Here is a 15,985-nt window from a genome sequence, read left to right as displayed (position 1 = left end):
CAGAAAGCGAATAGCAGGAGTTGTATCTCTTAAGGACGCTTGATAAGGGTGTGTGTGCCTTCTGTTACCGGAGATCACCTCCCTGTTCACTCATCGTTTCTCCCCTTCATACCACTGTGAAACTTTCTCAGTGGATTTCTCTCTCTGTTCTTTAAACCAGTTGTGACCTTCAGACTTCATCCCTGTTTTCTATCCTCATATCACCACTTTCAATTTGGGGAGTTTGTTGAAGTTGCAGGGATGCAGGAAGCATCAGTGAAAGTATCATGATTGTCATTGTCCCTCGGGCAGGAGACCTTGAGAGCTTCCAAGGACGCAGGGTGTCTCTTGGCCAGCTGACAGCTTGTCAATTACAGCCACCAAACCAAACTGCCTGGGGGCAGAGAGATATCTTGCCCCAACCACAGATCTGCACAGATATGGACTGCATGTCTCAGTTGCTGCTCACGCCACTTGTTGTACTGCTTAGTACATTGTTGCCAGCACTGAAACTCTCTGCCTCTCTTTATCTCCCTCACACACACACAGCAACATATGCTAATAATGCTTCTTTTGCTGATGCAAGTCACTTCTAGGCAACCAGCATTAAGTCTACTTGTATATAAAGAAGGTGACCCAAATATGAACCTACATCTTACTATGGTTCCTGTCAAAGAAAATATAATTATGAGTCAAACAGCATGGGCTTATGAAACAGGACTGTTATTCAGAGCGCCTTATTACCATAGAAAGTGAAATAGTCAGATTTGGTTACTTTTTATGTGCAACTGATATGATGTATACATCATGAAGACAACCATGAGATCTGTTTGTATGGGTCTTTGTCTTTTTATGACCACATCGGAGATGGTAAATGACACAAAGGTACGAGGGTGCATTAGCTCCCTCAGCAGTTTGTATCATACGAGATGCAAAACACTCTACATGATGTGCAATCAATATATGTTGGCACACGAGCATTTTACTGTACTGACGTGGGCAGAATGCAGAGGTACCCAAATAACAGTTTCCTTAATGCTTTCCTTCGTAGCCGTTTCCACCGGGAAGCGCAATCATAAAAAGATCTCCATAAAAAGAACTGCACATTCTTCCCTTTACCCCCTTCCTCCCAAAAAACTAGTAAGAGTTGGAAACCCTGCGGTACTCGACAGCATTTTGCCAGTTCGGCTTCCTGTATAATCTCCCAAATTGCAACCTTCATTTATAGACCTACTGTTGGTAGGTTAGTTAAATTACCCACAAGAGCTAGTAAGCAGTAATTACAGCTTTTACATCTTAGCATCATTAGTGGTTTATAATTGTTAGACAGAGGCCACAGAAATCCAATGGAGTCATGAGGAGAGATGCTTTACTAAACTTTCAGTGTGCATTACATTCTTTTCAGGAATCTTTCATATTGCTATTCCTCAAAAATAACATAATTTCTCTTTCTTGAGGGGCCAGTCGATCACTTGAGCTTTATCTCCTGCAGGCAGAGGAGTAGGTTTTTCTCAGTCTGCAGAGAAACATTTCAGCACGCTCTCCATTTGTCCATTCACATGCTGTTTGCTATCAGAGCTGCTGTAGACACTGGGGCAGGGCAGGAATGTCCCCCTGACCAATTACCTGATTAGCTTTCTGAGCACATGCACTGCAGCCAAGGCTAGCCAGCACTTACACACACACACAGGCTGTCTCCCTGTAGCTCGCCACGCCCCCTGAAACACACACATGCAGACACATGAACATGTATGTAAGGAGCAAGCATACTCCAAAGCATCCGTCTACATGAATTTGTTGAGTTGCATGTGTACATTTTTGCAGTTGATGCTCTCGACACACACACAATCGCTTTATCCATACGTACAGTAATTGCCAATTCACTGCAGTCCACTAATGGCTCTTTCCCTCTGCAGTAGTGTCCTGTAGTCATCCTCAGCTGCTCCAGCTGGCTTAAACTGGTCAAACGAAGCCGATACTCATACGATATCAAGCCAGCGCCGTTCACATGGGCTCACTTCACTTCACACATCAGCTTTGAAGGGACACTTATTTCCTACAGCTGTAATAAAAGCGAGACTTTGCTGTGTGCCAAAAGTAGTTTTTGGCATTCTGTGTGAAAAAAGTCATTACTTTTCACATTACATTTGTATTTTCACCCAGTGTGTTATAAAGTTCATTTATTATGAATGTGTACCTTGGCAAAGCAGAGAGACGGGACATGATTAGTTCTGACATGACTGGCGCATTTGATGCTGAATTCCCATTGTGAGCTCAACGGATTTTATATTAGCATGCAGACTAAGATGTGGCCTTTACCCTCAGCACCTGTTAGTGTGACTCAGTTTGTGCTTTCCTTGATTCCTATCCTCTGCAGCATGATTCCACTGTTTGCCTTCTTGACTCTCTCGATCTTGAGTCACAAATTGTGAGTCTGTCCTATGAATAATTTCACTACCTCCCTGTTCTTCAGTGTCTCATCTCCTCACAGTAAAATTAACGTTCTCACTATTTTAACTGTTCAGATCCTCTTTGACCTCTTTCTCTTTTAATAACCATGTTATCATCACAGTGTTACTTGATGTAAGACAAGTATTGGGGATGAAATGTGTTGTCCTAACTTTACTAAAATTATTATTCCCAACACCGACATTAGCCAGTCATGATCAGTAGTATTTTCAGGAGACTGGAATTTCTATCTTTGAATCAAAACCTTACAAAGAAATCTATATTTGATAGTATATTGATGCCACAGGAAAAAAATGAGAACGTTCCGATTTTCTTAATAGATAAATTTAGTGAGGCTTTGTACTAACTGTTAAAAACAGCATCTAAATTAATTTAGTTCTGCAGGAAATATGGCCATTACAGCAGTGTATATGTCTACTGGAGTATTGATACTGCAAAAAATCAATATTTAGACCTTTTTAGATATTCAATATCAATACTTATTTATATTTCAATATTCCTAACAACACTACGCACCAGGGCAGCCAGTGTAAAGATAGGGTCTGGAGCCTTGTGAGGGAATGCTGTGATTTTCTTCCATAACACTGTTTTGAAAATGCACAGATTGAGCAAAGGCTGCAGTGTTTGTTTGTCCTTGTGTCTTGGCAGACTGATCGGATTTTGATGGTGCTTGCTGACATGTTCGTTACTAATTGACACAGAAGGGAAGTGCTACCATCTTTGGGGACGTAGTGTTGTCTTGTTTACCTCGACTTCTTATTTTTTGGGATATTGGCACTTGTTGTTGCACATTTCCTGAGACTACAACGAAGATAAGAGGATTATTCCATCGCTCTGGCCGTTTCTTTCTCCTCACATACCCTCCCTTGACAGTGAAGTCTACAAAAAAAACTTCAAAACAAGACTTGTAATGCTTGTAGCGATTGATTGTCTTTCTCTACTTCCACATGGTGGATGCTCCACTGGCCATTCTCTCTCTTTGTCTCTCTGTCGCTCTTTCTTTAGTGCCACTTTGATCTAACTGCTCTCTGCTTTACTCTGCTCCTGTAGGAGTTGATGACCAAATTGATAACTGAGACTCCAGACCATCCAATCCCTTTTCTCATTGATCACCTGCAGACCAAGCAAGACAGCCCCGGCAAGCTGCACAGAGCTCTCTCTGGCTCCGCAGCACTCTGGGCGCAGAGCTCCCCAGGTCGGTACACACAGATGCAAGCACGCACAATGTACTCACACGTGCGGAACGACTTCTCTGCACATCGTCCTCTGCACAATGCACACAGTTTATGATGACTATAGGCTTGCATCTATATTCATTTGCTACAGAGTACATAAGGCCTGCAGAGTAAACTTGGCCTCCATTTATGCTTTCTAGAATTTGCATAACAGGGCATTCTGAGCAGAAATTGTGACTATCTCTTCACACAGAATGCAAAAACCCTCGAAGGGAGCACAGCAACTATGAGAAGCCATGGCAAATTCACCCAAAGAAACCGAAAAAATCCAAGAGCGACTTGGCTGTTTCGAGCATCTCTCCTCCCTCACCAGAATCCAAGTCTTGTAAGTTTCTTTTTTTTGGTGCTCTACTTTCTGAATTTCCTCCACACACACATACATACACACACCATCCACTTTAGAATATGAAGCTGCATGCTTTCCATACCTGTTGTATCACTTGTATCGCAATTACACGCTCCATTGACTTTAATCTCCATTTTTAATTTGACATAATTATATCTAATTAAAGTTAGTCACAGTGTATAGTCCAGCGTCCTCCTTCCAGCCTCTGGGAGGCCTGCAGATGAGTTCATTATAGAGTCCCATTTTTACACACTTGCTGCTGTGCTGCTACACACTCTGAAGATGAATTGCTCACAAAATTCTTAATACATTAATGCAAAATGGATGCAGATGAGAAGATTTTTCTGGCAGTAACTTTTTTTAGTCCTGTAATAAATTGCTGCAGCTATGATGTTCAAATGAAGTATGACACTTGAGACAATGAGGGTAGGTCAAATAGGGAGCAAGCAGAGCTATAGACCACCTTAATAATTTAACACCAGGCTCCATCACTGCCAGACCAAGTCTATTTTAGGCCGCGGTCGGGGCATTTCTCACAATCAAGAAGAGAAGGGGTGTCGGGATGAGTGCATGAAGAGAGGAGGAGCAACCAAGTGAGAGGGAAAAGTCAGAATAAAGTTAGCAGCAACACTCAGCACATCGAGGTGTGCTTGAGTTACCAACATTAGCAGCTTTCCTTCTAGCCCTTCAGAGTAAGAAGCCTTCAAAGCTACATTTAAAGTCAAATCACATTAAAAAAACATGCAGAGGTGTTTTGGTGTGCAGAACTCATGAAAAATTCAAATCAAAAGAACTGCCGCTCATCATTATTGTGCTGTGTAGCAAGAGCAAGACAAAAGGTGTCACAAAGACGGAAAAATCAAGGAAACCAGCGGCGCCGCTCTTTCTGTTTACAGATACTGGGCTTTGTGCCTCAGTCCCACTTGAGTGATGCTTTAATGGGCGGCCCCAGTGGGAGTTGAATCCTTAACCCTTAATCTAGGCTATTAAGATACAGCACAGCCCTTTGCTGCAGCAGCAGCTCAATGCACACATAGGAGAGCAGAGAGGACACAGAAGCACTCTTTCTGGGAAGTAATGACAGTTTTTTTTTTTTCTTTTTGCTCCAGTCTGCATTTGGCAGAGATGTTTGCTCTGTGTTATGGTTGTTACAATGCCAAGCAGCTTAGTCAGGGTAAACAAGGGTAGAAGATGGCAGGTTGCTGCAGCAATGCTGTCAAATATTCACATTCATGGGTTAATTTATTTATGCATGTGTTCAAGCAGAAGGGCGACGCTCACCCTCCACATCTATCACCACATGTGTTTAACTCAAGCATGCATGCAAAAGTCCTTTACATTATGTTAAAGTCAGCATGTCTGTTCAGGCAGTGTGGTAGACAACCAGTACATTTGTTTGGCATCTAATCATAACCCACTAGTGATTTTTCATGTTAATTTAAATTCAGCTATGTCAGAGCATAAGAATGTTAGATATGGATGAACTCGGAGTAATCCCTCTCCCATAAAAGAATATCACTCTGTCTGTCTATAAATAATGTCTGTCAGTTTATAAATTAACCATCATATAGAAGCTGAGGGATGCTGCTAGAGGACATGTGGGCAGGATGTCAGGACAGTATGTGGGTCATTTCCTGCTCCTGCTTGACTTATTTTTGAATGTTAATCAAAGAGACTGACAGACACTGTCCCTTGGCCGACACCCACTGAGCCCTGCGCTTCTGAAAGACAAATGTTGACTTTTCTGCTCGTGTTTCCACTCCATACTGCGCTGATTCACAATATGTGGCTTTTACAGATAGAACAACACTGTGGTTGTTTATTCTGCACTTTTTATTGTTCAAAAAATGTGTTTGTCATTGTAACTGTTAATCTTTAGTCAAACAAATTCATCCTATTTACTCCTGGTATTAAAATGTGATCTGTAGAAGTACATGTTTATGCAAGGTGTAAATGCTTCATGATCAGAATTAGCTTGGAATTGTTGGACCGTATCTGGAACTAGTCTGGTGCACATTGTGCTCAGACGGTCCCAAAAAAGCATGACGTTCTAGGGTTGCAGCGGTGACCAAATGTTCCCACTGGCTAGTTTGCTTGTAAAAAGCCGGTGGACCAGGTATCAGCGGTGCTGTCACAAGAAAAGACACTCACTGTCTGTAGAGTGCTGTCTGAATTTTACTGCGAATGCAAACCGAACATTTCCAACTGCTGTAGCTTCACATTAAAAGCATTTAACTGGTGAAACACAAGTTGACCTTTATGTATAATTCATATACTTTTACCTTTTTGAAGTAGGATAGTCAAAGGAAATGCATTGTTCAGTGAGTTCAGCACTGATGTGGTTTGCTGTAAATGCTGCTACAGAGCATAACAATGGTGATTTTTGGCATTTGTTGATAGGAGGTGATTTAATGAAATCTGTGGGAGTTTTAGCAAAAGTTTTAGCTTATTAAATATAAGTTGTTGTTTTAAATTTAGCAAGTGAGAGAGATGCAAGAAACACATTTTCTGACTGTCTATCCTGTGCCATTGAAGCACCATAAGATGATTTATCTAACATACGTACAGGTGAAATATGATATTCAGTAAGAATTTAGTAATCTGTGCTACTTATCTGCTTTAAGAAGGCATGTAAATGATCTATTCACAGGGTAGTCTACACACTGGAACAAACTGATATTTTATTTTTTTACAAAAAATGTGTGTGCCTGATTTACAAGAAGGAACAAATAATCAAGAATCTGTCACATACGATGTATCACAAACTTTATAGTGGTTCCCCTAACTTCTCAACTCAAAAACACTGATTATTTTGAAAGGAGTCTGGGGCTGATTTGCCTCCACTTCAAATTACTCATTCTCAGATTTTCATCTTGAGAACAGAGATCTGATCGCAGTGTGGATAACGAGAAGACATTAAAAATGATCAGTTGTTAATGCAAATGCATGATTGGATCCTGTATTATCCAGATCACATTTTAATACATTAATACATGATACTTTCAGTACTATTTTAAAATGAATGTGAAAGTCTTGTCTGCATCTGTTTGTAATGTCCAGTGCCGCGGTCAATCGAGTGCCCAGCCTGGGACTGGAGGGAGAGCCGGGACTTTGACGAGCTTAACCACATCCTGCAGGAGAGCAAGAAGCTGGGCAAGGCCCTAGAGAGTCTGTCACGCAGTAAGTGGCTGCTGCCTGGCATGCACACACAATCTGAGCTGTGCTTAATACATTTTAACATACAGAAATTAAGTGTAGACCTTTCTGTAAATGTCACTGTAAATCCTGAGAGAAAACCAGATCAAGCAGCTAATCTTACAAGCCCACCACTAAGCTCAGAATCTGTCTTAGCTGGGATTTTGAACCGTATTAGATGCTTTTCTGTGCTTTAAACCACGTTCTTCTCTTTGCAGGCATCGCCATCTCTGATGAGCTCGATCAGGTAGACACTAATGAGACCAGAGTCCTTATTAATCTCATATACACACTGGCATTACTGTCATGTGGAAATGGAGCTCTTGTCACTCATCACTCTGCAGCATCACTCACGCTACATCAGACAGAAGCCATGTTTCATAACTTTCACTTGGTTGACAGAGCAGCACAGCTCTTTTTCTGATGATGAACAGCTATCTCCTGGGAGTGATATGCGAGAGTGATACTTCAGTAAGCATGTCCTCCATCTCCAGTGTGCATCCTCTGCGCAAAGCTTTGTCTGAGCTCCGTCTTTTTGTCCTCGTCTGGCCCCAATTCTCTCCCAACACAATAGTGCAGCGACTGCCCAGGCTGGACACGCACTGAGCGGTTTGGAAAAGATGGACCTGTGTGAGAGACACAGCATATGTTTTGACAGGGACTTAACTTTTTGCTCAGTGCAGCAGCAGTATATGTCCAGCGTCCTTGGCTCTCAGCCCAGAGATTTTCCCTCCTTTCTGTGGGACGGTACAGGGAGTGAATACTAAACACCTGCTCTGATCATGCACAGACAATAGCATTTGATACTCTCCTGAATTAAGCCAAAGTCAAACTGACACATCTTTACTTTTTGTATTGAGTAGAGTTGTAAATGGGCATCAGCCGGCTTTGGGAGCAGAATAGTAGTGAGACAGATCTCAGACAATAATGTGGTGCACTTTAAAAGTCCATTGTGTTCAAATAAAGTTTGCACCACTGTGCTCTTTTTCATTTTAAATCAGCATCTTTTTCTCTCTGTGTGCCCTCTCCAGTCTATTGTTTTGCCTCTTATCATTCCTTTATTTCTCTTTTAGAACTTGGGAGGCTACAATTCAGTGCTGCGCCCTCGAGTGGTGGGGGAATGGGTCGGTCGGTCAGAAGAGGACGCAGACCCGCTGGCTGCTGAGATGCTGCATCCCCCTGTCCCTCGGGCTAAAACTGAAGTGTGCTGGAGTGGAGACAGCAGCCCTGCCGGGAGGTTGGCATTATATGTGTGTGTGTGTGTGCGCGTGTGTGCGTGTGTGAATCATTTCAATGAACAAAAAATAGTTTAAAACTTCAAGAAAGTTCACCAAGCTATTGTTGCCTCTCTAAAATGAGGAGGTAGACTTCGAACTGTGCTGCCTGAGGAGTGCCCATCTGAATGGGGTTGATAATCCCATTTCAAAGGCGTGATCAAACATGCCTGCCATGATACTGCTTCAACCCAATTTCAAATTAAAGCTAACCTCATTTCTGTGCGCTCAAGGCCAGAGGAATTTTGTGCTTGTTATTTTAAAAATGGCCTGTCTTTGAAAAAAATTACTGCGTCATGTATTGAATTGTTAAATTGTTTGTTTGTCACTTGCTCAGGAGGTTTTTTTCACCCCAACACATAGTTCCAAATAGCCTGCTACCTCTTAGATGTTACTATTGCTGTGTGTGTGTGAGAGAGTGCGCGTGCATGTCACGTGCACCGCAGCTGCTGATGTGACTAATTAGAGGAGGATTGGATATAAAACCATAAATCATGTGGGGCCTGAGCTGACATACACACAGTGTTAATCTCATTAGCTTACCGTATGGGTGGATTATGGGAAGAAATCACTTAGTTAGAAGTCTGAGCTGGAAGATAGGGATGTGTGTGCGGGCCTACTGATGAGCTCTGCTCTGTGTGTGTGTTTGTAAATGAGATGTTTCTTGTTTACCTATGAGTGTGAGAAACATTGGACTGATGCAGCCCAAAATAATCACAGCTCCTTCTCTCATCAACCGGAGGAGTATTTGGCTCATCCAGCAGACATTTATATCAACTCTGAATTGCGTTTACGGGGAACTTGCTCCCACTTCAAATCCGGTTTTGGGATTGAGATCGCTTTCATATTCTCTGAACTGCTTTTTCTGGCTGAGCCATGAAGTAAAAAATAGGTAGATCAGGAAAAACATAAATACATTTGCTTTTTGTTTTGCTCAAGGTGAGGATATAGTGTAAAGTAGAGGAATCCAAACTGAGGCTCGCTTCCCAAGGAAGGGGGGGCGTGGGAAGTTTGGAGGTGGGCAAAGAAAACAAATACAATGTGGCTGAGAAAGGGCTATTTTCTAGATTTTGTCTAGAGAGTGGCCAAGAGTGTCAGACAATTAATTTAAGATCATATTAAAAGAAAGATTTGGTTTGGTTTTATAATTTGGATGAGATGAGATCAAAATGAACACTCTGACAAAGTGGAAAACTGGCAAAGACCAGTACTGTCCTCGCTTAAAATCCCATCTGAGCCTTAAAAGGCCATCCCTGCCGGTGCTCATACACTTTCAGTCTAGAGTCATGTATCTGACCTTATTCGTCAAACCAGTCCATCTCTCTTTTCTCACTTTTGGTAAGTTTACTTGTTTTCATTTTCGATCTTCTTGCCTCTGACCCTCATTCTAGCCCACCTGTCACTGTGGAGCATAAGGAGAGCTGACAGGTGGCGTTGGTGACTTTCTGTATGATTGGCTGCAAAGTCAGGAAAGATAAGTGCAAGGGGCACATGGGAAATCAGATGCAACTGTGGCAGAAGTATAGTCAAGGAAATGGCTTATTTTGACAGAGTCTGTCCAGTGGAATGGGACTTCCCCATCTCATGTCTGCCACTGCAATAAACTGTACTTCTGTCTTTCCTAACATTCCTGTTATATCCGTACATTCTTTCTTGAAACAAGACTGGATCCTGATTCATTATTTTACATAATAACAGGGAAAGATCAGGATATGGAAATAGCAAGGGAAAGCCAGCTTTGTGGCCAACACCTGCTGTGATTTTGTATTTATTGTCTTAAATGACTGATTTATACCAGAGCCAGAGATTTTCATACGAGATGTGAGCCCATAATGTGGATGATTCCAACTACCGGAAAATGTTCAACTTTTTTCCCGAACAGTTGACAGAGTTTTGGAAGACATCACATGTATTTTCTAATTTTTGTTATTTTATTTATTCATTTATGTTTTACATATATGTTTTACTTACACACTGAGTCTGTTTATTTCAAACACTGTATTTATTTATGTATCCAGCCTTCAACAAGGCAATACTTTTACACTTCATTTAAATGTATATAATGCACATTTTTTTTCTTGCACTTACTTTATGTCTGTCTACCTGCTACTGTCACAAGTGAATTTTCCCCGTTGTGGGATGAATAAAAGTCTAAAGTCTAATATCACACTAACCACCTTGCCTTGTCCATGCTGGCAGATTTAATTATCACAGAAATACCATGCAGACAGTATGAAGCAATATCTGTCATCTTCTGACCCTTCTCCATTAACTGTAAATAGAAGTCATTAAACTAAGATTAGAATCAAATTAATACTCTTCCGCTGCTCTAATCCATGCCCTCAGCCTGTGGGATATGGAAATTAAGTTCTCCAATATAGAGGTATCGCAGAAGTCAGGCTTCATAAATGTAACATCAGCTTTAACTTGGTCATTTTTTAGCCGTTCTCCATGATCCAGGCTTAGACAGATGCACCACAATTTCAACTGAGAAATGAATTTGGGAAAAAAAAATCAGAAGAACTTGATTTTCTTTCTATCCATGTTTCATTTTTAATTTAAAGCAGCCCAGGAGGCAGCCTGGGAACTGTAAGCTATGTGGTGATGAGTGCTAATGCATAAACAGGAATGGATTCTGCAGAAAACTAGTAGATTTCCAGAGCTGCATGCTGTTGCCTATATCTATGGCCACAGTATGACGGTATATTAGCTTTTATGAACAAACACAGTGTATGAATATATGAAGATTAAGTGTCAGGAAACAGAAAGCATATGGTAAACAGTTGCATTCTTTTTTCATTACTAGATTTTAGCCACATTAAGTGAAGCAGATGTGTATAAACATTTCATGACTGCTTCTCCCTGTGCTTTCCTTTATGATTTAAAGATTAAAACAATAAGTTCTCCCCCTGCATGTCATCCATTTCATCTTTGTTTAATACCTTGAATTTGATCATTTGCTCTCCTGCTGAATAAAAACTACAGGGGATGCTTTTGGCACCTCATGTCAAAACCTCTTCTTCTTAACCCCACATCGTCTAAAAAATCTGCTATTATTTTTTGGTTAGTGTTGCTCATTCAGAGCTATTATCCCCTCTGATCTTCTCCCTGCTAACCATTTACAGTACAGCAAGGTGTTCTGCACGTACATGGCACTTGAAATGATTGTATGGTGTTTTGTCCTTCAAGTGCCATGAAATGGCTGCCAAGTGCAACAAGTGGTGAAACTGTAAGACTTTAAACATAGTCACACATCTGCACATAACCGAGGCAAATACAACATGTACTGAACCTCAGGCAGCTTAGATAAAAGCCTGAAAGGTTAGGATAAGAGGATGTAATTACCATAAGAGCACAGTTATTATAAAACATGCTATTTTTGTAGTAAGTATATTTCTCAGTACCTGTACTTTGGATCATTGTAGAACATTCAGTTCTTCAGTACTATTTAGGGTCTGTGTGTGGAAAATGATCAGCAACAAGTGATTTGTGTAAATGTTAATATCTCTTAATAAACACCGATTTCATGCTTTTTGTCCCCTCTTCTGTTTGTCTCTTCTAGCCTGAAGATGGAAACAAAGAGCAAAGGACTCAAGGAGCAACAGCAGCATCACAAGAAGCTCCTGGCAGCCATGTTGTCCCAGGACTCATTTGATTCGGTTCACAGCCCTGCTCCCTCCATCGCGGAGGAAGAGATGGAGGACGAGGACGATGCCATGGAGCTTCTGGGTAACGTCACATGTTCCGTGCATACACATTTATTTTACACAAATTGTGTTAACATGTTCTGCTGTGAATCACTTCTGGAGATCACTGAGATTAGTGAGCTGCCTGCAGGTGTACGACGCCTTTCTGTGTGTGCCAGCAGATGCCCCCTTTTGGTGTGCGAGAAAGACACCTGTTTTCTTACCCCCTCACGGACACAGAACAGCTTGCTGCATTTAACTTGAATGTGTGTGGTTGAATGTGTGCACCAGTAAGCTGACTAATCCCTCACTGACAGGATGACTAGAGAGCAAATTATAGCTGTAACAATTCGCGTTTAATGACTCGTCCTCTCTGCAAAGATCATTAGGGTTTGTTTTTTTTCTGATAAAAATTAATCTCTTTGATATTAATTATTCCAAATGCATTTCAGAGACTGTTAGCGAAACTACAATGACAGTTCTGAACATGTTCTCATGAAGAGCATTGTATAGCCCAGACCTTTTCCTGTGGAGGTCCAAAACTGCAACTTAATGTTGGACCACAGGCCAAAAGCAAACTACTATACACACAAGTGTGATCAAATTGTTTTCTCCTGTGTTTTTGACTCAAGAACAAGTTAGAAAATGTTGTACTAGTATTTCTTAATACGCATTTCATTTTCCACCTGCCTTTCAGGGCTCCCGTAGTACTAGGATCCCAAGTTTGCTTAATTGACTAACTTCCTGCATATTCAAAAATGTCACTCAGCCCACTGTGCCCACATAATGAAAAAAACAGTTACATTTTGGACACCTCTCATTTTAAAGAGTAACTACCACTGCAGATACAATAGAGCTTTGGTCGTAGAAAGAAAAAAAAGTATTTGGCATAATTTTTTCTTGCACCGCATTGCATCAACATTAAACATTGAAAGAGGGGAGATATTTATCATAGAAAAGCCTGAGATAAAATCTCCCTACTGACTTAAAAGCAGTACTAGGGCTTCTGCTTTTTCACAGCTGGAAAAACTGTTGCTTGTGGTGTTATCCATTTTCCATTTACTTTCACTGGCTGTATGCATGTACCCAAATGTGCCATGTTTAGAAAGATTCTCTGGTGTAAGTGTAACAGCACTCACTGAGTGTGCAATCAAGAAAAAAGGCTTATTGGAATGAAAGGGGGGAAATTTCCTTTAACGGATTTAGAGGGTACTTGCAGACCTGTAGAGGCGTGCATACCGTACTGTATGTTGCAGCTGGATGAGCAAAACAGCAGCAGTCAGTTTATGTCCCGTACTAAGGAGCACTTTTTACAGTAGCTGGTAAAGGAAACTACGTTTCCTGTTTACTTAGTCTGGCCAGATGCTTTCAGCCAGTTAGTCCAGGCATTCAATTATCTGACAACTGAAGAATCACAAAGAAGCTCCTTTTGATATATGTTATGTGTGTTTACATTCCTTCACGCCATCATGTGTTGACTTGAAATGGTGCCAAAGAGGTTGGAGAGGGGAATTTTTGTGTCTTGTTTCTATTCAGTGGAGTGTCAGAGAGCCCCTAACCCTGTTATGTTACCTGAAAATATTCTGTGTGGTAAGGCTCTCTCTCTCTCTCTCTCTCTCTCTCTCTCTCTCTCTCTCTCTCTCTCTCTCTCTCTCTCTCTCTCTCTCTCTCTCTCTCTCTCTCTCTCTCTCTCTCTCTCTCTCTCTCTCGGCTCACCGCACTTACTGTCTCTGCTGTGTTTTCATCTTTACCTGCAGAAGTGATCTGCTTGAGTAAAGTAGCTTATTCCAGCATTGTAAAGGAAGGTCATCCACACAACAGCTGCCACAAATTATGCCACACAGTATCACTTATCGGATGTAGTTCAATAGCAGCTCTTCAAAAGAATCCATCAGAATTGTTGATATCTAACCTAATACTGAGAAATGTCAGCTTCTCATTGTTAAGTCACTACATTTCCTCTCCCGTAACTCTTTGAAGGATAACGACCCACAACCTGGTCTTTTTTCATCTCCTTCAGTCTACAACATGGGCCCCAATTAAAGTGCTTCTCTTCAGTCTCCTTAGAGCTGCTGCTCTGTGGTGACACACCATCTACGGATGTGTTGGCTCTCTGCTCTGCTGTCACAGCAGTGAGGCACATGCTTGTTAGCTGGATCTTTTCATCTGGGTCATACAGAGGGTCACCTGTCTTTATTGATGTGTGACAGCAGAGTGGCGTACAGGTTACACTGACTGGAGCTAAAACAGATGTTTTTTTATCCTATTTTTATCCTTCTAGCCTTTTAATTGCTTGGCGTATGAACTATCAAAACACCATATAAGACTGAATTTGAGCTCCAAAACTATAGGGGCCAGGATAACTGCTGACTGCTGCTTTCTTTATGTCTGTCTTTGGCTTTAGCATCTAGCTGCTGTTAGCAAGTAGCTCAGATAGCCATGGAGCTAAGTGGATCTATATGCTGATGGGAGCTTATATGGATGAACACCAGGTTGAGACTAGACATAGCCTCTGAGAGCTCTCTATACTAATTAGAAGACTGGGGATACATCACAGAGGTGATTTACAGTGGTTCAGACCAGGACTACAACTCCAGAGAAAAAGATACAACAGGAGGAGACACCAGAGACATGAGGGGCCAGAGGGGATAGAGTGGGGTATCGGCAGAGGGACCAAACAGTGTGTAGAGCTGGAATATTTTGACATCTTACTCTGATTTGGTCGGCAAACATCCTCAATTCATAAATGTTATTGTGGAAAGACAAACCAAGACTGTGTTGGTGAGTTTTATTTTGTTGGTGTGGAGTTTGAACATAGTGTGTTTTGTGAGTTAACAAGACAATAAAGCTCGGTTTAGTTTGGTTAAAGAGGGAAAAACTTTAATTCAGACATGTACATGAGTATTTCCTTTCTCGACATTTTGTGATCTTTTTTTTTTTTTTTTTTTTTTAAATTACGTATTGAGTTATTGGACTAAGTAGTTAACTTGTCGCAGGCATGCATCTCTGAGCTGAAAGTACGGGTGTCACACTTGCCAACCTTGAGAATTCAAATGAAGGGAGGATTTAGAAACCAAAGGGGGGTTCTCAGGGTCCTGTTCCTGAAAAATTATCCTCTACAGTCTGCTGACATATAAAGAATGAAAATGAAATAAGTTAAATGCAACAGCAGTATTGTCTCTAATAACTAATTCACACTCTAATATAAATTTGCATAAATCTGTGGCATATTAATCACTTTTCAGGGCCAGAAACGGATTATGATTACTAAAAGGGGAAGAGGTGTGAAACATGGTCATGAATCAGAAGAATATAGGAGAATTGTCAGCCCAGGGGGTCTCCTAGAAAAATTGTGATGTTTGGCAAGTGTAAAGGGGGTTATCAAATCACCTCTAGTACAAAGTGGTATTCTGAGACAGGACGGGCTGGGGTTAGATGGATAGCTTGCTAGATATTGTAAAAAGTATGTATACACCTTCTGTCACTACACCTTAAACTCTGCCACATTCAATTCATTTCATTCATTCATTTATTACAGCCCATCACAGTCCCAAGACAATAGTATATAATGTTGAAAGATACAGCCATGAAGTGGACTGTTGATGATCTGTGATGGCCCTCTTTAATCACAGCTCTGAATTCCAGCCACATTCTCCCAGTGGCTTTTACACGATGTTCCGGGGCAGTAATTCAAAGGGAAAAAAGCAGCAAGATCATCTCTGATCCTCTGTCGAGGCCGAGCCCTGCTGCTCTCCACAGGGACTACTACCGCTGCTGTGTTGACTGTCACTGTGAGTGGCC

General features: G+C 41.3%; 1 protein-coding gene across 2 annotated transcripts in view; it reads left to right on the top strand.

The window, feature by feature from the left end:
- The window catches only part of c19h8orf34 (chromosome 19 C8orf34 homolog), a 64,095-nt gene that overhangs the window by 10,628 nt on the left and 37,482 nt on the right, over positions 1 to 15,985 (top strand). For both annotated transcript variants that reach the window (XM_037079766.1, XM_037079767.1), the window contains exons 2-7: positions 3,499 to 3,643; positions 3,877 to 4,008; positions 7,090 to 7,209; positions 7,443 to 7,471; positions 8,298 to 8,461; positions 12,061 to 12,227. In XM_037079766.1, the coding sequence (XP_036935661.1) occupies positions 3,499 to 3,643; positions 3,877 to 4,008; positions 7,090 to 7,209; positions 7,443 to 7,471; positions 8,298 to 8,461; positions 12,061 to 12,227 (757 nt within the window). The remainder of the gene's footprint in view (positions 1 to 3,498; positions 3,644 to 3,876; positions 4,009 to 7,089; positions 7,210 to 7,442; positions 7,472 to 8,297; positions 8,462 to 12,060; positions 12,228 to 15,985) is intronic.

Source organism: Acanthopagrus latus, chromosome 19, assembly GCF_904848185.1.
Source record: "Acanthopagrus latus isolate v.2019 chromosome 19, fAcaLat1.1, whole genome shotgun sequence".
NCBI classification, from domain to species: domain Eukaryota; kingdom Metazoa; phylum Chordata; class Actinopteri; order Spariformes; family Sparidae; genus Acanthopagrus; species Acanthopagrus latus.
The sequence above is the reverse complement of the archived record's forward strand: the minus strand, read 5'-3'. Positions and strand labels throughout refer to the sequence as shown.